General features: G+C 40.5%; 1 protein-coding gene across 2 annotated transcripts in view; it reads right to left on the reverse strand.

Annotated features, from left to right (window-relative positions):
• NUP133 (nucleoporin 133) overlaps positions 1-24,959 on the reverse strand; it is a 73,049-nt gene that overhangs the window by 36,984 nt on the left and 11,106 nt on the right. For both annotated transcript variants that reach the window (XR_010114814.1, XM_055234631.2), the window contains exons 4-13: positions 24,677-24,784; positions 23,602-23,736; positions 22,037-22,207; positions 19,494-19,649; positions 19,097-19,167; positions 13,334-13,481; positions 10,860-11,007; positions 9,774-9,931; positions 7,562-7,653; positions 1,060-1,223 (exon numbers count right to left, since the gene is read on the reverse strand). Coding sequence is in view for 1 of the 2 variants with exons in the window: in XM_055234631.2 (XP_055090606.1) it covers positions 1,060-1,223; positions 7,562-7,653; positions 9,774-9,931; positions 10,860-11,007; positions 13,334-13,481; positions 19,097-19,167; positions 19,494-19,649; positions 22,037-22,207; positions 23,602-23,736; positions 24,677-24,784 (1,351 nt within the window). In the remaining variant the exon portion in view is untranslated. The remainder of the gene's footprint in view (positions 1-1,059; positions 1,224-7,561; positions 7,654-9,773; positions 9,932-10,859; positions 11,008-13,333; positions 13,482-19,096; positions 19,168-19,493; positions 19,650-22,036; positions 22,208-23,601; positions 23,737-24,676; positions 24,785-24,959) is intronic.

Raw genomic sequence — 24,959 nt, forward strand, 5'->3', positions numbered from 1 at the left:
CATGTCGTGTCCACTTCTACATATTGACATTTGATCACTGCTACTCTCAGGGGAATGGATCATTTCTATTAGTCAAATATACTGATTATGCCAAAATTATCATTTAATTTGGGGGTAAGTAGGCTGGGCGTGGTGGCTTACACCTGAAATCCCAGCACTTTGGGAGATCAAAGCGGGTGGACCACCTGAGGTCAAGAGTTCGAGACCAGCCTGGCCAACATGGTGAAACTACATCTCTACTAAAAATACAAAAATTAGCTGGGTGTGATGGTGCACACCTGTAATCTCAGCTACTCGGGAGGCTGAGGTGGGAGGATCACTTGAACCCAGGAGGTGGAGGTTGCAGTTAGCTGAGATTGCGCCACTGCATTCCAGTCTGGGTGACAGAGTAAGGGAGACTCTGTCTCCAAAAACAAAAAACAAAAAAAAAAATTGGGGGGCAGGTAAGTGCCAATTGTCTACCTATGCTACCAATTTTCTTTTAGAAATAAAAGCCAGGAAAGTTAAGTAAGGCTAATTAATCTGCCTTGGATAGAACAATTAGGATTTGTTCCAATGTTCCTTTAGTTTCTATTCTGTTATCTAGACCTGTTTGACCCTTTTTCAAAACCTACTATAAGGAAGGTTACCTGGCCGGGCCTGGTGGCTCACGCCTGTAATCCCAGCACTTTGGGAGGACAAGGTGGGTGGATCATGAGGTCAGGAGATCAAGACCATCCTGGCTAATATGGTGAAATCCCATCTCTACTAAAAATACAAAAAAATTTCCCAGGCATGGTGGTGGGTGCCTGTAGTCCCAGCTACTTGGGAGGCTGAAGCAGGAGAATGGCGTGAACCTGGGAGGCGGAGCTTGCAGTGAGCCGAGATTGTGCCACTGCACTCCAGCCTGGGTGACAGAGCAAGGCTCTGTCTCAAAAAAAGGAAAGTCACAATATTTAAAAAAAACTGAATTAATATTAAACTGTTTGAGAAGCTAAAAAATATGCTTTAAGAGATGCTTCTAATAAAGAAACCAGAATATGTTCAAAACATACTATTCCGTAATTGAAACGTTCTTACCCTCAGGGACAGACTCAGCCCACCGTGGGTCAGATGCTGGGTAGTCATCCATCAGGTCTACACTGATTTGGGTAACTGCCCTGTCTAGTTCAGAATCAGAATCCAAATCAGAGTGAGAGGAAAAGAGCTCATCAACCACCATTTGAGCATGACCTAAATCTTTTCTGAAATAAAATTGGAAAACACAAGTATTAAGGGAGGTAAAATATGTTCAAATCTCACTAAGAAAAAATTAATTGTGGAGTACTATTCAGCCAAAACAAAGAATGAGATCCTGTCATTCGCAACAGTAGGGATGGAAGTGGAGGACATGTTACGTGAACTAAGTCAGGCACAGAAACACATGTAACAAACTTTACATGTTCAATAATTTAGTGTACATTTTAAAGTAACTAAGAGCATAATTAGAATGTTCACAACACACAAAAAAGACGAATGCTTGAGGTGATGGATATCCCATTTACCCTGATGTGATTATTATGCATTCTATGCCCGTATGAAAATATCTCATGTACCCCACAAACGTATACCCCTACTATGTACCCATAAAAATAAAAAAAAAATGTTTAAGTTAGTTGTGAAATTAAATGTTACCTAAAAACCATTTATAGGTTTTGGCTCAAAGTTGCTTTTAATAAAATTTATTTAATTAAAAGGGAGAAAACTATTATCCATTTATTAATTCAACAAATATACATTGAATACTTAGAACATGCTAGGCTCTGGAAACAGAAAGATAAAAAGACTTAAAAAATAGTCCAGACAATTGAGCAAGCAATGACACAGGTGATAAACACCGACAGAGACAGGGAAAACTTCCTAACAGGTAAAGAGGAGGTCATGGAAGGCTGGGGAGAACTGGGGGAGGGGTATAACAGCTGCACACAGAACATACATCCACATCCGTCAGCAAGTAAGCCTCTATCTCAGGAGAGAACTGAGGCTACGCGAGAGGCTGAGATCACTCAGGGAGCAAGAGTTTGGAAAAAAGCTTGCAGGATAACCAATTAAAGGAAGGGTAAGCCCATAAAAAGAAGCAGACTCTTCTAACTTAGAGAGATTAGGGGACAACTAGGGTGTCAATGAACCCTAGAGGATTAACCATGGCACATATGAAGAAATGAGGGATACTGAGAAGGGATGAATCACAAAATTAGAGGACACAGTCTTGTAAACCATGTTATGGGGTTTGAACCTAATACCAAGGACAATGGACAGGCACTGTAAAGGAGTGTCACAGTCTGTTCCAGTGACTCAAAAGATTGCTCTGTCATATGGAGAGGGGATCAGACGTCAGATCAGACAAGAGAAAAATCCAGTTAGGAGATTACTGCAGAAAGGAAAAGACAGGAAAGAGAAAAATCCAGTTAGGTCACTGCTGGATCTGATGTACAGTAGTCCCCTCTTATCCATGGTTTCACTTCCCAAGCCACAGTTACCTGCAGTCAACTGCAGTCTGAAAACAGATGACAGAGACAGAGAGAGAGAGAGACCAACCACACTCACATATTTTTATTACAGTACAGTCATCTCTCAGTATACACAGGGGATTAGTTACAGGACCCCCAACATACATCAAAATCCACCCATACTCAAGTCCTGCAGCTGGCTCTGTGGAGCTCCAGTATACAAAAAGGTGACCCTCTGTATAGGCAAGTGAATTTCTGATCCGCATTTGGTTGAAAACATGCTGTGAATTTTTGATCTGCATTTGGTTGAAGACAGCCTGCATATTATGTAGACCCACACAGTTCAAAGCTGTGCTGTTCAAAGGTCAATTGTATATTGTTACGGTTGTTTTATTACTATTGTTCTTAATCTCTTAGGGTGCCTAATTTATAAATTAAACTTCATCATAGGTACATATAGGAAAAACGTACATATATGATTCAGTACTATATGCAATTTCAGGTATCCACTGGGGGTCTTAAGACATATCCCCCTGTGGGTAAGGGGGAACAACTGTATAACGATGACTCCTCTGTTATTGCTTTGAACTGAAGAGATGGTAGTGCTCGTCACTGGAGCAGGGAGTAGGGATGGAAGAATAAGCTTTGGAGAAGATAAGCTCGGTTTTGGATACGTTGAAACTCAGGTGCCTGTGAAATACGTACTGCTGCTGGACATTCTCCATTTTCATATAATGGCCCGGGTCATGGTACATCTGTTTCTTCAGCAAATGAAGCCAAGGAGGAGAAAAGATCACCAAGGGAGTAGAGAGAGAGGGAATGTGGTCGACAATAGTGAATGTAGACATCCTTTCAGGTAGTTTAGCCATCAACAGGAACAAACAGATAAGGTGGTAACTCAAAGGACGTAAAGTCAAAGACTGGTCTTTTTACAAATGGCAGACTAAATATGATTAATTGCTGATGAGAAGGAGCCAGCATGAGAAAGGTCAAAGGACAGAGGAAAGGGAGAACTGAAAGGATGTAGTCTTAAGTGAAGCAGGAGACAGTGGCCTTCAAAACAAAGAGCAGTCTCTGATAGGAAGAAGAGTACACTTCCTACTTTATTGGGAGGGAAAGAGGAACAGGATTTGGGATCCAGACACATTCATAGCTAGTAAGCTAGGAGGTACAGGGAGCTCTCATCAAGGGCTTCTGTGATCTCTGTGAAGTAGGAAGTTAAGTCCTCTGCTAAGTCTAAGGGAAGTGGGAGGAGACTGGAAAAGGGCTGTCATGGTCCCTTGGTAGAACAGGAGACACAGCTGACTGGAGAAATGCAGAAAAACTCTTGAAAGCGTGAAAGGCCAGGGTGAAGCTGGTGACCCAATCATGCTACAGGTTATGAAAATACAAAGGTGACTATGGCAAGATTTAATAAAAAATTACAGAAAAAGTTCCCCAAAACTCTCATGAACAAAAGATTGTGTTTTTTGGGCTAAATAAAATGAAAACCAAAATAACATAAAAATTAATTTCAAAGAAATAATGCTATAAAAACAGTAACATTACCTTAGCAAAAAATTAAAACAGATAATAACACTTAAAAGTGTTATCTACCAATTGTGACCCCAGGGGCCATCTGGCAATGTCTGACGATAACTTTGGTCATCACAAGTTGCGGGAAAGGGTGCTAATGGCATCTAGCAGGAAGCGGCTGGTGATGCTGTTAAACAGCTTACAATGCACCGCTGGAGTGCAGTGGCGGGATCTCGGCTCACTGCAACCTCCGCCACCTGGGTTCAAGCGATTCTCCTGCCTCAGCCTCCTGAGTAGAGGCATGTGCCACCACACACGGCTAATTTTTTGTTGTTTTGTTTTTTGTTTTTTCAGTAGAGACAAAGTTTCACCAAGTTGGTCAGGCTGGTCTCGAAGTCCTGACCTCAAATGATCTGCCTGCCTCGGCCTCCCAGTACTGGGATTACAGATGTGAACCACCACACCCGGCCTCAAATGTCAATGTTAATGGGGTTGAGAAATCCTGCTTTAAAGGCACCACAATTCTGTTTGTAAGGAGTCTACATCTTTAAGACAGCTAGCTGACACTCTCCCAGAAATCATCCCTTATTAAGTCCATAGTACTTCACCCATGCTGGGCAGGATGAGTTCAGCACAGCTGTGCTACAGAGCCCATGACCCTGTTCCTGAGGGTACTGCTTGCTCAGGACTTAGATCAGGGGTCCCTTCTTGTGCCTAATAATTTTCCCCTGTAAAACATATTAAGATGACTACACCAGATTGAATAGTGTCTCCCACAAATTCATATCTACCCAGTGCTTCAAAATGCAACCTTATTTGGAAATAAGGTTTTTGCAGATACAATTTGTTAAATTACAGTGAGTCTAAATCCAATGACTGATGTCCTTATAAGAAGGCCATGTGGGCTGGGCACAGTGCCTCACGCCTGTAATCCCAGCACTCTGGGAGGCTGTGGTGGGTGGATCTTGAGTCCAGGAGTTTGAGACCAGCCTGGCCAACGTGGTGAAACCTCGTCTCTACTAAAAATTCAAAAAATTAGCCGGGTATGGCAGTGTGCACCTGCTGCTTGGGAGGCTGAGGCAGAAGAATGGCCAGCTGCTTGGGAGGCTGAGGCAGAAGAATTGCTTGAACCAGGGAGGCAGAGGTTGCAGTGAGCCGAGATCACACCACTGCACTCTGGCCTGGGTGACAGAATGAGACTCTGTCTCAAAAAAAAAAAAAAAAAAAGGCCATGTGAATGTGAGGACAGCTACGTGACAATGGAGGCAGAAACTGGAGTGACACATCTACAAGCCAAGGATTGCCAGCAGCCACCCGGAGCTGAGAGAGGTGAAGACGATCCTTTCCCAGAGCCTTCAGAGGGAGGGCCCTGCTCATGCCCCGCTCTCAGACTTCTGGCCTCCAGAACCGTGAGAGAAGACACTTGAGTTGTTTGAAGCTCCTGGCTTGTGGTGATTTGTTATGGCAGCCACAGGAAACAAATCTAATGACTGGTCATTTGCTGCATTATCATTTACATTTTGAGATGCCACAAATCTGACAGAATTTTAATTACAGGATAAACTTGTGAAAGATAAAAACACAGCATTTCAACTGAGATTTTTGAAGACTGGACCACGTAAAAGAACAAGATTAAAAGAATATAATTTTAAACGGAAACAAAAAACTTGCCTAATGGTGCCCCCTTCTGGCGACAAACTAAGCTCAGTAGATCACGAGGTACAGAATGTTAGAACTGTAAAAGCACTTTGGAATCTGTTGTCTCTGTGAGTGAGCCGTTACGCATCAGATACCAGCATGAGTGGGATTATGGAACCATGGGCTCAGAACTGGGGGAAATGAAGGTAATACACTCAGCATATTCCTTCAAAACAAAGATCTGACGATAAACTAACGATCCTTCAGCCATTCTAACTCCCACCCCACTCAATACTTCGAAAAGGAAGAAATAGAAACAGAAAGGCAGAAATGTTCAGCATCTGTCCAAAGTTTCCCACAGTTAACAAGGGGCAGAGCAGGGGGGCTGGATCACCATTTTCCTGAGTATTTATTCAAATGTGAATTTGCCATACCTTTTAAGGAAAGTACCAGAATACATGAGCAGAATACATGTCTAAGATAAACTGAAATCTGCATTCGCCTTAAACCCAGAAGAGTATTAGAGCAGCAAGTGTGACCAAGTGAGGACAATCACTCCCCACCCCATCTGCACATCTGCTTAGGCACGCTCTCACCACAGCTGGACGTGCTCTGGCCAACAGGACACTAGCAAACGCCATCCAAGCAAAGACTTAAAGAGCGTGCACTGACACTTGTTCCCTTGCACTCTAGAACCCTGTGATACGTGAATAAGCCCAGGGCAGCCTGCTAGTTGAGGAGACACCACAGGAAGTAGAGAGCGAGCTGGCCAGCCAATGGCCCAGAAATGTGAGTACGGTAAAGAGCAGCCAGCCCAGTAGCAGATCAAAATGAGTGAGCCTACTCCGAACAGTAAAACTGCCCCCTGAGTCCAGCCACAACAGTCAAACTGCAGAATTGTCAGCTATGTTAAATGAGTCACTAAGGTTTGTGGTGATTTTGCATAAAGCAAAACTCAACTAATAGGCCAGGTCTAATTCTTTTGCTTTTTTTGAGACAGGGTCTTGATCTGTCACTCAGGCTAGAGTGCAGTGGTGTGATTATGGCTCACAGTAGACTTGGCCTCCCGGGCTCATATGATCCTCCCAACTCAGCCTCTGAGTAGCTGGGACTAGAGGTGTGCATCACCATGCCTGGCTAATTATTTTTAAAATTTTTCTTTGTAGAGATGAGGTCTTTCTATGTTGTCCAGACTGGTCTCGAACTTCCGGGCTCAAGAGATTCTTCTGCCTCAGCCTCCCAAAGTGCTGGAATTACAGGTGTGAGCCACCACACCAGGCCATAATTCTTTTATATTACCAATAAAACTTTGTATGCGGCTGGAAGTGGTGGCTCACGCCTGTAATCCCAGCACTTTAGGAGTCAGCCTAAAATCAGGAGTTTGAGACCAGCCTGGCCAACATGGTGAAACTCCATCTTTACTAAAAATAAAAAAAATTAGCTAGGCGTAGTGGCACACGCCTGCAGTCCCAGCTACTTGGGAGGCTGAGGCAGGAGAATCGCTTGAACCCAGGAGGTGGAGGTTGCAGTGAGCCAAGATCGCACCACTGCACTCTAGCCTGGGCGACAAAGTGAAACTGTGTCTCAAAAAAAAAAAAAAGAACTTTGTAAGCAACTCATTTGCACCTTAACATTATACATAAAAGACCCTTGCAAGATGTCTTCACGATCACCATTTTTAATGGCACACTGTTTTTCATGAAGTGGAAAGAGTATGTTAGATCCCGTGTTTTTTTCCCTAGCCTAGCTAGCTGGAACCCTCCCATGGCTACAAAGTTCAGAAGAACAGTTTATTAAAGTGCTAAAGCTCAAAAAAACGTTCTCCTCTTGATAGCATCATTCCTCCAACTTGCTCCCACCAGTCAACAAGTAAGTAGCACATGTCAGTAAAACATATCCTCACACATAAAATAATCCATAATTTTAAAAACATGTTATACCTGCAGTATTGCAGAAAGGCAGCTTTCAGCAACTTGATTTTATCTTCCTGGGCTATAGTTTCATTCTTTGTAGTGGTCTCAAAAATCATACTCTGCAAAATAACAAAGTATAGTTTAGAGGTAAAGGCATCTGAATATTCTTAATTATTGGACTAAAAACTGCACCCATCCTATGATAGCAACTCCGCATATACACGAGCTGTTTGCCACATTGTCTGTACCAGGGGTGTCCAATCTTTTGGCTTCCTTGGGCCACACTGGAAGAACTGTCTTGGCCCACACATAAAATACACTAACATTAATGATAGTTGATGAGTTTAAAAGAAAAATGTATGTTTCAAGAAAGTTTACGAATTTGTGTTGGGCTGCATTCAAAGCCATCCTGGGCCGCATGCAGCCCATGGGCTGTGGGTTGGACAAGCTTCATTCATAAACTTATTGAAACACTATAAATAGCACCAAATGATCAACCAAAGTCATATAGAAAAGGTACAGGTAATTCAGGGATTATGTTGTAAGTAAAATAATTTGGAGATTTCATCATAATTAACAGAATCTTTTTATAGGTTTGCTCTTACACGACTCATCACAGTGTATACTACCTAAGCATAATGGTTGATTACAAATTTAAACAAAGATTTAGAAAAATTTTAAAGAAATGGAATACTATAAAATTGCTTCAGAATGTATAACAGTATTACAATAACCACACGATTACAAAATAACCAAAGTATTAATCCTTTTGTGAAAAGAAAAAAGTAAAAAATTGTTACTTTCCTTTAAAACTATACTCAATCACTTTAATTTTGAATTACAGAGGTAGTCTATATATTTCATATACTATTCAAATGGAAATTACCCCAAACAGTATTAATTATTTTTAGTCTTCTGTAAAAGAATGATAAAAATCTTATAGATAGGATATTTCAGGTTTCAAGACAACAGAATAAAATCGGTAATTTTTACCTGGCTATTCCTCTCAAAAAATCATCCCAGAATAAAAAGAAACAGAAATACAAGCTCCTTGGAAATATCTGTGATACTAACTACAACAAAGGAAGACAGAAAGCAGAAGGAATGGGAAATGGCCCCGCTGACAGAAGAGGAGGCCACCTATGCATGGTGCAGGGGACAGGTCCTGAGGATTTGAGGACAATGGAAAAGGGAAGTTCCGGGATGACAGCTGTGCAGATGGAAGGTTTCTGGAGACTTGACTTTGGGAAAAACTACACTGAGGGGCACTCTACAGAACTCCTGGAGTGTGTAAAAAGATTAAGTCATGTATGAAAGGAAAGTGAGAAAATACAAAACGAGGTCATTATACACTCCAAGAGTCACACGAAGTTGTATAATAAAGGAAATGTAATCGGTATTTGGCTCAGCAAACCATAAACAATATTCACATTGTCATTACAGTGAAAAAAATTTCTGTTAGAATGATAAAGGCAGAGGAAGGAGTATAAGGTAACCCAAAACCTCATTTGCTGTAGTAGAAAACCAACAGATGAATCAGGAGACAGGAATATATGTACATTACTTAGATATATGGAGAAAAATACCAGAATAAATCACTAAAAGGCTTAAACGTAGTTGCTTCAGGCAAAGAGGACAGAGGGGATGAGGAAGATAAAAAGAACTAATGTCTGCATCATTACGTCTTTGAAAACTGTCTCAGTTTTGAGACCATTTGTATAAAATAATCTGATAAAACTAAAAATTAGGCTGGGCATGGTGGCTCCACGCCAGTAATCCCAGCACTTTGGGAGGCTGAGGCAGGAGGATGCTTGAGCCCAGGAGTTTGAGACCAGCCTAGGCAACATAAAGAGATCCTGTCTCTACAAAAAATAAAAAGTTAGCCAGGTGAGCTGGCGCATGTCTGTAGTCCCAGCTATTTAGGAAGTTAAGAGGGGAGGACTGCTTGATCCCGGGAGGTTGAGGTGAGGCTGCAGTGAGCTATGATTATGCCACTGCGCTCTAGCCTGGGCAACAGAGTGAGACTCTGTCTCAAAAACCAAACCAAACCAAAAAAAAAAAAAAACTAGCCAGGCACCTACTGGGAAGTCTGAGGAAGGAGGATTGCTTGAGGCCAGGAGTTTGAGGCTGCAGTGAACTATGATTGTGCCACTGCACTCTAGCCTGAGTGACAGCATGAGACCCTATCTCTAAAAAATAAATAACATAAAAACTTCAAATTCTTATAGAATCACATTACCTCATTGTTTGGTCCAGCAACTGAAGATGCTAAGGACTCTTCCAGGTCTTCTGCCAATATAGACACATTTTCCCTTGAAGTAATAGACACCAGTCCACTGTTTCTAGAAAAAATGATAGGAACACCACCACAGGCACCAGCACCTAAAACACTATCTCCTAGAAGAAAGAAAAACAGTCAAATACCTCTAACAATAACAACAAAATGCTATGTAAAAGCTACCACCCTAAGCAGAAAATCATCTCGATGATATATTAAGCACACGTTTTCCTTTACAACACTATTCCTACTTCGAACTCATTCTTTACATCCCAGAATCAAATGTTAAGAACCGGTTGCTATCTGAAGAAGCAGGCTCTGTGTCTCTCAGCTTTAAGGACAATAAAAACTAGCCTTGCCAGAGAGCAGTCAGTCTAGTAAGCCAAAAAAGAAAATTATTCCTTCTGCAAAACTCACAAGAAGAGCTTTTTCAATCCTGTGGAGTTCTCTTAATTCTGACTTTAACTTACCACATCAGTCAATGGGGACTGGAAAAAAAAAAAAAAAGTCTAAGCCTACTTGGCACCTTAGTAACATCCTACCCACCCTCTGTCAAGGTTCTTGTGCTGGGACTAGAAAACCTGGGTTCCATGCTGTTGCCTACCTGGACTCTGTCCTCTGCCCACCCCTTCAGCTAAGTATCTGCTTGGTTTCTCTTCAATCCTGACCAGCCCCCCTGCATGAGCCCAGCACCTGAGGCTCTTCCTATCCAGGGGTGTGGAAACGTTAAAGCATCAACCCAGAATAAGTCACTTTTACTAACTAGGAATAAGCAATTACTTCTGTTGGCATTAGTTTTTTGCTTCTTGGCATCTTCTCCTGGAACAAATGTTACTATCTTTGCCTGTAAATATAATAGTTTGGAAATTCTAGTACGCTTTTGGTTTCTTAGTAGGGTTGTGGCTTCGGCTGCTGTAGTTGTGGTATGAAATGTCTCAGTAACATTTGAAGGCAGCATCCTTGAAGTGACACTCAGGGAAGGAGAAAAAAGGCACTCAGAATGACTAATGAGCTCACCAATCATGCTTTCTAAAACTGCTACTGTACCTTGTGCGTTAAAGACAATTTTCTCTTGGGGAAGAGAAAATTTCCCAGTTCCCGTGGAGCACACATAGACAGCACTTTCGTTATACAGATAGGCAGTCTGGTTTGAAAAGTTTGGGACCGTCAACTGACACAAAATCAGGTCTTCAGACTGAAAGTTAAATTTAAGATTACATTTTACAAGAAGTAAAACAAAAATATTTGTTTGTATGATTTTTTAAATGCATTTTTGTACATTATTTCATAAAAATGATAAAATAATTCACCAATTCTCTTTGTAAAAATCTAAACACTACCCATGAGATGATTAAAACATGACAGAGTAAGTTTATAAACATCAATTAGACATACATATATTTTGTTGACTTGCTTATAATTTGCTTATTATTTATTTATTTATTTTGAGACAGAGTCCTACTCTGTTGCCCAGGCTGGAGTGCAGTGGTGCAATCTCGGCTCACTGCAACCTCTGCCTCCCAGGCTCAAACGATTCTCCTGCCTCAGCCTCCTGAGTAGCTGGGATTACAGGTGCATGCTACCACACCTGGCTAATTTTTTGGTATTTTTAGTAGAGACGGGGTTTCACCATGTTGGCCAGGCTGGTCTTAAACTCCTGACCTCAGGTGATCCACCCACCCCAACCTCCCAAAGTGCTGGGATTACAGGTGTAAGCCACCGCACCTGGCCTAATTTGTTAATTTCCAAAATTAACAAATTTTGAAAACATTTCCATGATGATGACTATAACTAGAAGCCTATGACAAATTCAAGGGAGAAAATGAAAGCACGAAAATTCATTATATTAAGAACTGGCAATTTTTTATAAATGATCCCTGATAAACAAACATTTTGGTTCTTACCTTACTGCAAAGATATTAATGACAAGAAAACTTAGTTGATTTGTTTACATATAAAATCAGAGGGAAAAATAAAAATAAATCTCATTAAATAAAATTAGAATATGCTAAAAATGATAAGCTGTTATTAAAGAAGTAATTTTACAGAAACATTAAATGCGAGGTCCTAGAATTGTTTTTTAATCCTCAAATTCTCTTTATAGTCTTCTCCCCTGGCTGAAATTTTTTCTAACGCTGAGCATGTTTTCCACACTGCATAATCAGAACACATGATAAAGTTTATTTCTGTTTGACATAAAAGAACAAATCAAAAGATTTTCTTACAGGATTCAATTAAACAAGTCACATTAAGGATTAAAAAGAAAAAGTAAGAATTTATGCCAGGAACAGTGGTGCACACCAGCTAACTGAGAGGACTGCTTGAGCCCAGGAGTTGGAGGCTACCGTGCACTCTGATGGACCTGTGAATATCACTGCACTCCAGTCCAAGCAACATAGCAAGACTTTATCTCTTCGAAAAATAAAGAAACAAGGATTTAACAGAATTAGATACTATGTAAGAGTAAATAAAATGAATGTATAGATGTTCAGGTTTTCCCTCATGAATATCAGTTATTAAACATGTTTAATTGCTATTAATGAACTTAAAATTAGAAAGCCTGTCTTTCAGTCGATTACAAGAACTTTGATGACTATATAATACTGATGAATACAAATATAATCTTGCTTTGGGTAAAAAGGGGGATTTTTCTATAATATACAAGGCTCTAAACCAAACCCTAATTCCTACCAGCTTTCTTCCTTCCTTTTTCTTTCTCTTCTTTTTTTAGGATGGGGTCTCTTTATGTTGCCTAAGCTGGAACACAGTGGTTATTCACAGGTGTGAACATGGCACACAACAGCCTCAAACTCCTGGGCTCAGGTGATCTTCCTGCCTCGGCCTTTTGAGTAGCTGGGACTACAGGCATGTACTCATCATGCCCAGCTTGGTTTCTTCCTTACTTTCACCCTGGAATTAATCAATACCTTCTTTCTACTTAAATACAGACATGACAATCCCTCCAAAGATCTAGAGTAGAAGAAACAAACTGCTTTCTGCTAGTTGCTTCCATTCTCATTTTTCTTTAGCCAAAACTAAGCAAAAGAACAAGCCTGAGATGGCAAAGAAAATGCAACACTGTCTAGAAACAAGCTATTTTAAAATATTTCCAAGCCCTGCAGATGAAATCTGTCAAGAAATTTGACCCTGAAATGGGCTACGCGTGGTGGCTTACACCTGTAATCCCAATACTTTGGGAGGCCAAGCTGGAGAAATCACCTGAGGTCAGGAGTTCACGACCAGCCTGGCCAACATGGTGAAACCCTGTCTCTGCTAAAAATACAAAAATTAGCTGGGCATGGTGGCACGTGCCTACAGTCCCAGCTACTCGGGAGGCTGAGGCACGAGAACTACTTGAACCCTGAAAGAGAGGCAGAGGTTGCAGTGAGCTGAGATTGAGCCACTGCACTCCAGCCTGGGTGACAGAGCAAAACTCTGTCAGTAAATAAATAAGACCCTGAAATAGTTAGAAAAATACTCAACATATTATTGCTTTGTAATTTAACCAATATAAATCTTACCTGAAAAGGTGGATTATATTGAGTGACTTCTACAGTAACTGCATCTGACATTTGGCAACCATTATCTTCTATTGTTATCAGAGAGTAATAGACGAGACATGGATTGTCTGCTGAGTGCCATGCTGCTGCCAAAATCACCAGCCCATCACTAATCAACAAAAAAGGAAGATGTAAAACCTCGCTAAAAAACAACTTAGGAGTTTCCTATAAAATTAAACATATGCTTCCATATAACCTAGCAATCCCATTCGTGGATACCTATCCAAGAGAAAATTAAAAAACAAAAACAAAAAACCAATAACTATGTTCACACAAAAACCTGTGTACAAATGACTGTAGTGGCTTTATTCATAATTGCCTAAAACTGAAAACAACCCAATGTCTTCCAACTGCTGAATAGATAAACAAACTGTGGTATATCCATACAAAAGAATACTATTCAGTAGTAAAAAAAAATTACTGAATGAATTTGAAATGTATTATGCTAAGTGACAGAAACCAGACTCAAAAGGCTTTACACTGTATGTTCCATTTCTATGGCATTAAGCAAAAGGCAAAACTATAGGGACAGAAACCACATCAGTGGTTTCCAGGGGCTAGAGGATGGAGGGGTCGATTACAGAAAGCACAAGGGAATTTGGGGGGTTATACAACTGTTCTGTATTGATTGTTATGGTTAAATGACTAAACTGTGTATCTGTCAAAATTTGTAGAATTAGGGCCAGGTGCAGTGGCTCACATCTGTAATCCCAGCACTTTGGGAGGCCAACGTGGGCAGATAACCTGAGATCAGGAGTTCAAGACCAGCCTGGCCAACGTGGCAAAACCATCTCTATAAAAATTAGCCAAGCATGGTGGCACACGCCTGTTGTCCCAGCTACTTGGGAGGCTGAGGCAGAAGAATTCTCGAACCCGGGAGGTGGAGGTTGCAGTGAGCTGAGATTGCACCACTGCACTCCAGCCTGGGCGATAGAGTGACACTCCATCTTAAAAAAAAAAAAAAAAAAAAGAAAAAAAAACAACTTGTAGAATTATAAACTAAAGAGGGTAAGTTTTACTCTATATAAATTATAGCTCAATAAATCTGACTTTAAAAAAGATCAAAACCACCATCTGATCCAGGGATTGGCAAAGTACAGCCCTCCAGTGAAAGTGATCTCAAATCAGTTTTTAAAATGAAGTTTTGTTGCAAGGCAACCATACCCATTTATTTATGTGTTTTCTAGGGGTGTTTCATGATACCATTGGTGAAATAGAGTAGTTGCAATAAAGACTACATGGCCACCAAAGCCTAAACAGTTACTTTTGGCCCTTTACAGAAAAGGTTTGCCAATCCCTGATGTACTCAGTTATTTAAAACTTACTTGCTTTTGTCCAGAGGAAAAACATTTTTAAAAAAATTTTACCTCCAGGCATGATGGCTCACACCTGTAATCCCAACACTTTGGGAGGCTGAGATAGGAGGATCACTTGAGCCCAAGAGTTCAAGACCAGTCTGGGCAACACTGTGAGACCATATATCTCTAAAATAAATTTAAAAGGCCAGGTGTGGCGGTTCACACCTGTAACCCCAGCACTTTGGGAGGCCGAGGTGGGCATATCACTTGAGGTCAGGAATTCGAGACCAGCCTGGCCAACATGGCAAAATCCCGTCTCTACTAAAATACAAAAGTTAGCCCAGCATGGTGGCGTGTGCCTGTAATCTCAGCTACTCAGGAGGCTGAGGCATGAGAATCACTTGAACCTGGGATGCAGAGGTTGCAGTGAGCCAAGATCATACCACCGCACTCCAGCCTGGGCAACAGTGTGAGACTCGAATTCAAAAAAAAAATAAAAATAATTTTAGGCCAGGCATAGTGGCTTATGTGTTTAATCCAAGCACTTTGGGAGAGGCTGTAGCAAGAAGATCGCTTGAGCCCAGTAGTTCAAGACCAAACAGGGCAACCCTGTCTCTAATGTTTAAAAATATACATATATATTTAAAATGCTTTTTAACCATTGGTTATAGAAATTTCAAACTGCTATATACGTAAAAACAAACCATTTTGCATCTTAAAGCTTATTTGTCCCTTAAGTCTAGCAAACTTGTTGCTCCCAATAAATTAAATGATTCCTATTTTAGCTCTTCTAAAACATCTAATACTATTACTAGCAACTTTTTTTTTTTTTTTTTGAGGCGGAGTTTTGCTCTTGTTGCCCAGGCTGCAGTGCAGGGGCGTGATCTCGGCTCACTGCAACCTCCGCCTCCTGGGTTCAAGCAATTCTCCTGCCTCAGCCTCCCGAGTGGCTGGGATTACAGGCATGCGCCACCACACCTGGCTAATTTTTGTATTTTTAGTAGAGACAGGGTTTCTCCATGTTGGTCAGGCTGGTCTCAAAGTCCTGACCTCAGGTGATCCGCCCACCTCAGCCTCCCAAAGTGCTGGGATTACAGGCGTGAGCCACCGTGCCCGGTCCTATTACTAGCAACTTTCATTCAAGTCTCAAAAATATTAAAAGGGTGGCAAAGCACCCTCTACTGACAACTAAAAATAAGAAACCAAGCAAGTAACTAAATGACATGACACTTCAAAGCAAGGAATCCTAGCACGGCTCTCATTTTCCTTCTTCACGGTTCTCTTCCCCCAGCTCCCCAAACTTTATTACTTCTGCTTGGACTCTTGAAAGGAATTCAAGAATATTGGTCCACATTATTCTAAGTGAAGTAACTCAGGAATGGAAAACCAAATATCATATGTTCTTACTTATAAGTGGGAGCTAAGCTATGAGGACACAAAGACATAAGAATGATAATGGACTTTGGGGACTTGAAGGGGAAGGGTGGGAGGAGGGTAAGGGATAAAAGACTACATACTGGGTACAGTGTACACTGCTCAGGTGACAGGTGCACTAAAATTTCAGAAATCACCACTAAAGAACTTACCCATGTAACCAAAAACCACCTGTACCCCAAAAACCACTGAAATAAAATTTTTTTAAAAATCAACTTTAAAAAAAAGAATATTGGCCCAAACTTGTAACATGTTGGCAGTGTCTCTCTCTCTACAATGCCAGGCTGGCCTAGAATTCTTGGCCTCAAGTGATCCTCCTGCTTTACCAGTTAAGTTTTTATGTGAGTATATCCAAAGTAATGAAGTTAAGGTTAAAAAAAATTCCAAACTTTATATCTAACATGAAGATATCTAAACTTTGTATTAGTAAGCATCTAGTAAAATAATTTATTTATTTTTGTTTTATTTGTCTTAGAAAAAAGGTCTTTCTCTGTTGCCCAGGGTAGAGCGCAGTGGTGGGATCATAGCTCATTGCAGCCCCAATCTCCTGGGCTCAAGTGATCCTCTCGCCTCAGCCTCCTGAATAGCTGGGACTATGGTGCACACCATCATGCCCAGCTAATTTTTTATTTTTATTTGCGTGGAGACAGGGTCTCGTTTTGTTGCCCAGGTGATCTTGAACTGCTAGCTTCAAGCAATCCTCCTGTCTTGGCTTCCCAAAGTGCTGGGATGATAAGCATGAGCCACCCAGCCCAACTACTCACTGAAATTATAAGCCCAGATTGTAGCTCTGCTCAAATGGACAACAAATCAGTAGGTGTGAATGACTATGAGGAAGACAGACACTATTCTTAAAATAAATAAACAGACCCATATGAGAAATTCTCTGTACAATTCTGATCATGAGGCCTCAAGAACATAATAGAGTACTAACTGGCTCATTTTGAGTAAAGGTAGAGAGGGAGGTCAAGGAGGATAAGGGGTGCACCTCACAGGGACCCTGCTGGTCAGCATGACAACAGTGGGGGAGAGGAGCCCTGGGTGGACCCTGCATAGCAATTCCTAAGCATGCTTCTCATTCTCAACCTCATGCCTCCAATTCAGAAAACCATGTGAAAAATGTCTGCATGGCCAGGCGCGGTGGCTCACGCCTGTAATCCTAGTACTTTGGGAGGCTGAGGTGGGCAGATCACAAGGTCAGGAGTTCAAGACCAGCCTGGCCAATAGAGTGAAAACCCGTCTCTACTAAAAATACAAGAACTAGCCGGGAGTGGTGGCACCCACCTGTAGTCCCAGCTACTTGGGAGGCTGAGGCGGGAGAATCACTTGAACCGGGAGGCAAAGGTTGCAGTGAGCCAAGACCATGCCACTGCACTCCAGCCTGGGTGACAGAGTGAGACTCAGTCTCAAAAAAAATAAAAGGAAAAAAGAAAAATGTCTGTATTATATGCCCATAGTGGGCTGTCGTAGCAGTAGTCCTACATTTCCAAAAGTCTGGTAAAGACAAAAACAGGTAAACTGTATTTAATTAAAACGCTTACAGAAATTAAACAAGTACTATTACTTTTACCTCTTTGATAGCTTTTATAAGGTTTTCAGAGACTGTAAAGGAGCCTACTAACAATCGTCTAAACAGCCCAAGAGAGAGAAAAATTACACAAAGTGGTACAACTGCAATAGCCCTTCAAGGAACAAGTAGAATTTGTTCTACTAACCCAAAACATGTAACAAGAACAGTAAAAATTACTCTAAAACTCATAAAAAATAGTCTTTAACTTCTGAGAAGTTGTCTTCTGAAGGATTACTAGTTATATATTTGGATTCACTATGAGCAATGTTACAAATGGTTTTTAAGCTCCATGTGACCTTGAGCATTAAAGTTAAATAGTAACATGGGATAATTAGCTTTATCAGACTAACCTAGGATCCTATGCACCACTTAGAGCACTGTTTCTAAGAGGAAATTTACTCGGAGTATGAACTATGATTACGCTGTAATTTGTACTACCAAGACAAAGCCTTATCCCATCCTTAACTCAGCACAGCCACAAACATAGGCCTAAAGCTCCTTGAGCAACAGAAAGAGGGTGGGAAACATGTGCCTGATACCTCCAATGAGAGAAAGATCACAGCATGGGGCAGCCACAGCAGTGGGCAATGACAGGGTCTCAGGCATCTCTTGGCAGTGAAGAAGAGAAGCTCTAGCTGTAAGAGCAGAAAAGCTTTGTCTCTAACAAATGAGACACCAAGGTAAGAATATACTATTTAAGGCTGAAAAATGCCTCAATTTCCCAAATGAACTAACATCACTCGATAAACAACAGCAAGACCATTCAGTAAGGCTTAATAGATAGCATGAGAAGATCAGCACTAAAAGAACAGGCTGGGCACAGTGGCTCACACCCGTAATTCCAATACTTTGGGATGCTGAGGCAGGAGGGTTGCTTGAGCCCAGGAGTTCAAGACCAACCTGGGCAACATGGTAAGACCCTATCTCTACAAAAAAATTTTAAAAATCAGCCAGGTGTGGTGGCGCATGCTTGCAGTACCAGCTATTGGAAGGCCGAGGCAGAAGGATCACTTCAGCCCAGGAGGTCATGGCTGCAGTGAGCTATATTGCAGTTGTACCACTTTGTGTAATTTTTCTCTCTCTTGGGCTGTTTAGACGATTATTAGTAGGCTCCTTTACAGTCTCTGAAAACCTTATAAAAGCTATCAAAGAGGTAAAAGTAATAGTACTTGTTTAATTTCTGTAAGCGTTTTAATTAAATACAGTTTACCTGTTTTTGTCTTTACCAGACTTTTGGAAATGTAGGACTACTGCTACGACAGCCCACTATGGGCATATAATACATTCCAGCCTGGGTGATAGAGTGAGACCCTGTCTCCAAAGAAAGAGCAGACAGTGAGATTGCTCATCATTTTATTATAAACATCAACTTATTTTTTCCAAACTCTTCTCTATGTTCTTTATGACAAATTAATTGCTTACCAGTTTTGCTTCAAGTCCAAATATCGAATGTTGACTCCTTCTTTAATAGCTTCATAGTTACTTTCAGATCCCTACATGAAAATATCAATAATGTAAGCTTCTCGAGTGCAGGAATGATTTACTTTCACCTTTATATCCCTAGCACCTAGTGAAGTGCTTCACCCATAACTCAGTTGCTGAATAATGTATACATTAAAAAAAAAATCGCTCAGCAAGTAAACCAATGCATTCCAATATTTCTGGAGATTGACTACCCCATTTCCACTTAATCTGACAACTATACACTATGTTGTTTATTACACTAAAATGTGTTGAAATAAATAAAACAATTAAGGGAACCAGCATTATCATACAACCATAAACATGAATTACAGAGATGAATACTATTGTTTCTTACCCAAATAGCATCGGTAATGTTTTCCTTCAGGGCTCTATTTATATCCCAACTGTATGCATGTTTTTCTGAAGAATCATCTAATTCCCATTTACTGATGTTTGAACTCGTCAGGCTATAAAAGCTTGATCTCTCTCTATCCCAAAGAACACTTGAAAGCTATTCAGAAAAGAAAAGGAAATCAAATTCATAGATTAACTTCTAATGTTAAGGAACTATTGTTTTAAAAGTCAAATTTCACATATGTGATTAGTAATCCTAGCAGAATTCTTCATTTGGGATTTAAAGAAAGGAGTGATCCTGGGGCGGGTGTGGTGTCTTACCCCGGCAATCCTAGCAGTTTGGGAGGCCGAGGCAGGTGGATTGCCTGAGCTCAGGAGTTCAAGACCACCCTGGGCAACATGGTGAAACTCCACCTCCACTAAAATACAAAAAAGTAGCCAGGTGTGGTGGCACACGCCTGTAGTCCCAGCTACTTGGGAGACTGAGGCAGGAGAATCACTTGAACTCAGGAGGCAGAGGCTGCAGTGAGCCCAGATCGCATCATTGCACTCAAGCCTGGCGACAGAGTGAGATTCCATCTCCAAAACAAACACAAAAAAAACCAGAAAGGAGTGATCCCGAAATAGAGCTTGAGGGCAAGGTTGGACTCTATAGGAAGAAGGATACAGGTGGAAGGCCCAAGTGGAGCAGAGTTGAAAGGTGGGAAAGTTACAGCGTCTTTGGAGAACAAGAAGTCATCCTGTTACATTGGAATGTAGATGACAAGTAGAAAAGAAGCAAAAATAAGGATTTTTTGAAAAACAATGAGGCCAGGCGTGGTAGCTCATGCTTGTAATTCCAACACTTTGGGATACCAAGGAGGGAGGCTCACTTGAGCTCAGGAGCTTGAGACCAGCCTGGGCAAAATGGTGAGACCCTGTCTCTATTTTTAAAAATAAATAAAAATAAAAAATAATGAAAAATCAGGGACATATAGCTGAGTGTGTTGAATGTGAATTTTTTTTTTTTTTTGAGATGGAGTCTCGCTCTGTCACCCAGGCTGGCGTGCAGTGGCGCAATCTCAGCTCACTGCAAGCTCCGCCTCCCGGGTTCACGGCATTCTCCTGCCTCAGCCTCTCCAAGTAGCTGGGACTACAGGTGCCCGCCACCACGCCCAGCTAATTTTTTGTATTTTTTAGTAGAGACGGGGTTTCACCGTGGTCTCGATCTCCTCACCTCGTGATCCGCCCGCCTTGGCCTCCCAAAGTGCTGGGATTACAAGCGTGAGCCACCGCGCCCAGCCTGAATGTGAATTTGTAAGTGTAGCAAGCAAGGGAGATATTATCAATAGCTTCTGAACACAGAATTGTGTTTGAATGCATTTGGCAGAATGTATGCAGTTAGTCATAAACAGGAGTGTCATTTTGCCTTTTCAGTATATACTTAATCATGAAGTATAGATATTCGGCTTTTTAAAGCTGGATATACGTGATTGTTTTGTGTTAAAACTCATCACTGATAGGGCAGAAAGGCCAACAGTAAGTAAACTGAGCAGATACCAGGAGCTTAGGTGGAATTTATCAAGAGTATAGGTCAGGGCATAACATCAAAAGCAGAAAGATGGGGATGGAAATGAGACTGGATAGAAGTTAAATCTACAGCACCTGGTAAATAACTAGTCTGCTATAGAAGGAGAGGGAGACACAAAAAATAACAAGGTTTTATACGTGGGTCACTGAGAAAAAGTGATGGTGCTCTTAACAAAAAACAGGTCAAAAGAGAAATGAGTTTTATAGGGTTAAGTGAGTAGTCAATAGGAGAGATGAAAGAATACAATAAATTTGTTCTTAAACACGTTAAGTTTAGGTTTAAAGAACATTCAAGGAAGCAGGTGATAATTATCTGAAACAAGAGGGAAACGGCACAGTAAAAAGGGCATGTTCTTTAAATTCAGACAGACCTGGGTAAGATTCCCAGCTCTGCCACGCAGCAGTTACACACCTTCAGCCTTGCTGAGGGTGCTTCCTCATCTGTAAACTGGAGGGAAAGCGCGCTACCTTACGGGTTGTCACAATGATTACACAATATGAATATAACAACTATGGAGCACCGAGCAGTGAGTAGATGGTCCATAAATATTAGTTCCCATCATCTTCCCTTCACTATGCTAGAGTATGGGGCAGAGAAGTCCAGCCAACAGATCTAGATTTCAGTCGTCCACACAGACAGCTGGAGGCATGGGAGTAGAGACACGCTTCCGGTTACATCTAAACAGTCAAATTAATCTTTAAGAAACACATTTTATATTTTACATAATAGTTTTAGTTCAAAAATGTACTTGTGAGCTAATCTGTCTGATTTAAAGATTTTAGTGTTACAAGTTATGGGAGAAGGTTAGTATGATCTCATTTCACCATAATAAAAATAGTTCACCAAAAAGACCAAAGGTTTTATTTCGCATAAGCTACTGTCCATATGGAGGCAATACTAACTTCAGAGGATACTTTCAACTTATTGATTTAGCTAAGAAATAAGCTTGTAAAATAGTTATTTTATAAACTTACTGTGAGATCACTACTAGGAGATAAAATTCCAAAAAGAGAAGAAACTTTCCGACCAATTCCTGAAAGCATGCCTTGCCCCTGAGGCAGGATATGCTGATGAATCTTTCCTGAGCTCTCAGGTATCAACCGAATTAGTTGGCTTCCTGACGAAGATAAAATAAAACTTCCTCCCTGTGAAAAAATATTATGAAGTTAGTTCAGTTTAGCATCGAACGCTAAGATAAAGAAAACGAAAAATTCTTTGATGCAGAGAAAAATCATCGTAATTGAAATAAATCTAAAAGAATACAAAATAGAACGTTGTTATTTTATTAAAGTAATATATTTCAGAATCCATTCAGTTCATATTATTAATCCTACATAGAAAAACTCTCATAAGAAAAAAGAAAAACTGGCCAGGCATGGTGGCTCACACCTGTAATCCAGCACTTTAGGAGCCCAAGGCGGGGTGAAACCCAGTCTCTATTAAAAATACAAAAATTAGCTGGGCATGGCAGTGCGCACCTATAATCCCAGCCACTTGTGAGGCTGAGGCACAAGAATTGCTTGAACCCAGGAGGCAGAGGTTGCAGTGAGCTGAGATTGCACCACTGCACTCCAGCCTGGGTGACAGAGTAAAACTGTGTCTCGAAAAAAGAAAAAAAAAAAAAAAAAAAAAAAAACTTTTGTAGCAGAAAAAAATTTCATATTTTTTAAATTCTGATTTTTAAACTACAAGTTCATCATATTTCAGATTCAACAAATTAGGTTAACAGATTTTACTTATTTATATTTTTTGTTTGCTATTTTATTTTATTGTTTTAGAGACAGGGTCTTGCTCTGTCATCCAGGCTGAAGTGCAGTGGTGAGATCATAGTTCACTGCAGCCTCAATCTCCTGGGCTCAAGAGATCCTCTTGCCTCAGCCTCTTGAGCAGCTGGGACTACAGGCACACACCACTACGCCCAGATAATTTTTAAATTTTTTTGTAGAGACGAAGTTTTGCTATGTGGCGCAGGCTAGTCTTGAACTCTTGGCCTCAAGCAATCCTTCCGCTTCAGCCACTCAAAAGTGGTGAGATTACAGGCATGAGCCACCATGCTCAGCCAGATTTTGTTTCTTTGTGAACCTACAAAGAAGATAATGCAAGCCATTCTTTATACTGTCTGACAGTTTTTAAGCCACTCTTATAAAATGTTTCTAAAAGAAATTCATATCACAAGCTACTATCTGACATTGATATTTTGGAGTCCTGTGAGAAGAGCCTTCCTTGTCTAACTGTTCAAATCATAGATCCTTACATTCTTCTCTTCCTTGTCTCTTTTTGATCCCTCCCTGGCCTCTTAGTCTCTTTAAAACTCCACATTTTTAGTCATCAAATCTCATTTCCACGGCTGGGTGCAGTGGCTCATGCTTGCAATCCCAGTACTTTGGGAAGCCAAAGCAGGAGTTATTGCTTGAGCCCAGGAGTTTGAGAATTGCCTGGGCAACATAAGGAGATCCCACCTCTATTTAAAAAAATAAAAATTTATTTCCAAGCCAAATCCCAGCTTTCCAATAAATATAAAGGAATATCCATGGTATACCTGCACTGCTGTTAGGAAACTGTAAGTCTTATCACCTCCCGAATCTACAAAAGTCTCTGTGTAGGTATCTTCACCAGCAAGGCTTGGCCAATAGCGGATGGATCCTTCTCCGGTGGCAACCATGACAGCAACAGCCTCAAAACAAAATCACAACAATCAGCAATCACAATAAAAGAGGAACCCAAAAACCAGGAATCTGATGGTACTGATATAAAGAAACAGGACAATTTACTATTTGATCAAGAAAAATCAGAAATAAGAACTCACCAGTGTTCTGGTTTGCATTTTTCTAATGGCTAATGATGCTGAACATCTCTTCATGTGCTTATTTGCCATCCTTATATCCTCACAAAGTGTCTGTTCAAGTCCTAGCCCCTATTTTTAAACTGCATTGTTTTCTTATCAAGTTTTTAGAATTTTAAAAAATATTCTGGATACAAGTCCTTTGCTGGATACATGATTTGCAAATGTCTTCTCTCACTCTGTAACTTATCTCTTCATTTTCTGGTCTTTGGCAAAGTAACGCTTTAAATTTTTATTTTACTTTAATTTTATTATTAATTTTATCAAACTTTTCTTTTATGGATCATGCTTTTGGTGCTTTCCAAGAACTCTGTCTAATCTCAGGTCATGATGATTTTCTCCTGTTTTCTTCTGAAAGTTTTACTGTTTTACGTTTAGATCTATGACCCATTTCAAATTCATCTTTGTAACAAGGTATGAGGTTTAAGGGAAAATTCATTACAATACAATACAAATAGGTCATTTGTAATTTTAAAATTACAAATGTTCCTACACTATGCACTGATACAGAGAAAAATCATCGTAAAAAATCATCCTTTCTGAATTGCTTTTGTACCTTCGTCAAAGATCAAATGGGTGCCTTTATGTGGATCTAGAACTGTATTCTCTATTCTGTTACACTGACCTATGTGTGCAGCTCTCTTTGCCAATACCACAATGTCTTGGTTTCTATAGCTTTATAGTTATGTCTCAAAATCAAAGAGGATGATTCCTCTAACTTTAGGATGTCCTTATTGTAAAGTTTATTTAAATAAGCTTTTAAGTCACCTACCTGAGTAGAATGTGCTTCACCTGAGGGAGCAGAGTAAGAAAGAGCCACTAAGTCGGCACTCCAGTGGAAATCACTAGGTGGCAGCTGAAGTTCTTTGCAAATCGATAACTGTAGAACAAACCCAAACAGAAAATCTTTCACATCAAATCCAATATTTTGAAGATGCATCTGATTTCCCTTCTCTGCATATTTTAGATGCTGACTCACTGCTGGAAACACCATTCTACAAATATTCTTTCTTCTCACATCTCCTTTTAATCAGGATTTCAGTAATTTTAAAACA

This window comes from Symphalangus syndactylus, chromosome 19 (assembly GCF_028878055.3).
Source record: "Symphalangus syndactylus isolate Jambi chromosome 19, NHGRI_mSymSyn1-v2.1_pri, whole genome shotgun sequence".
NCBI lineage: Eukaryota > Metazoa > Chordata > Mammalia > Primates > Hylobatidae > Symphalangus > Symphalangus syndactylus.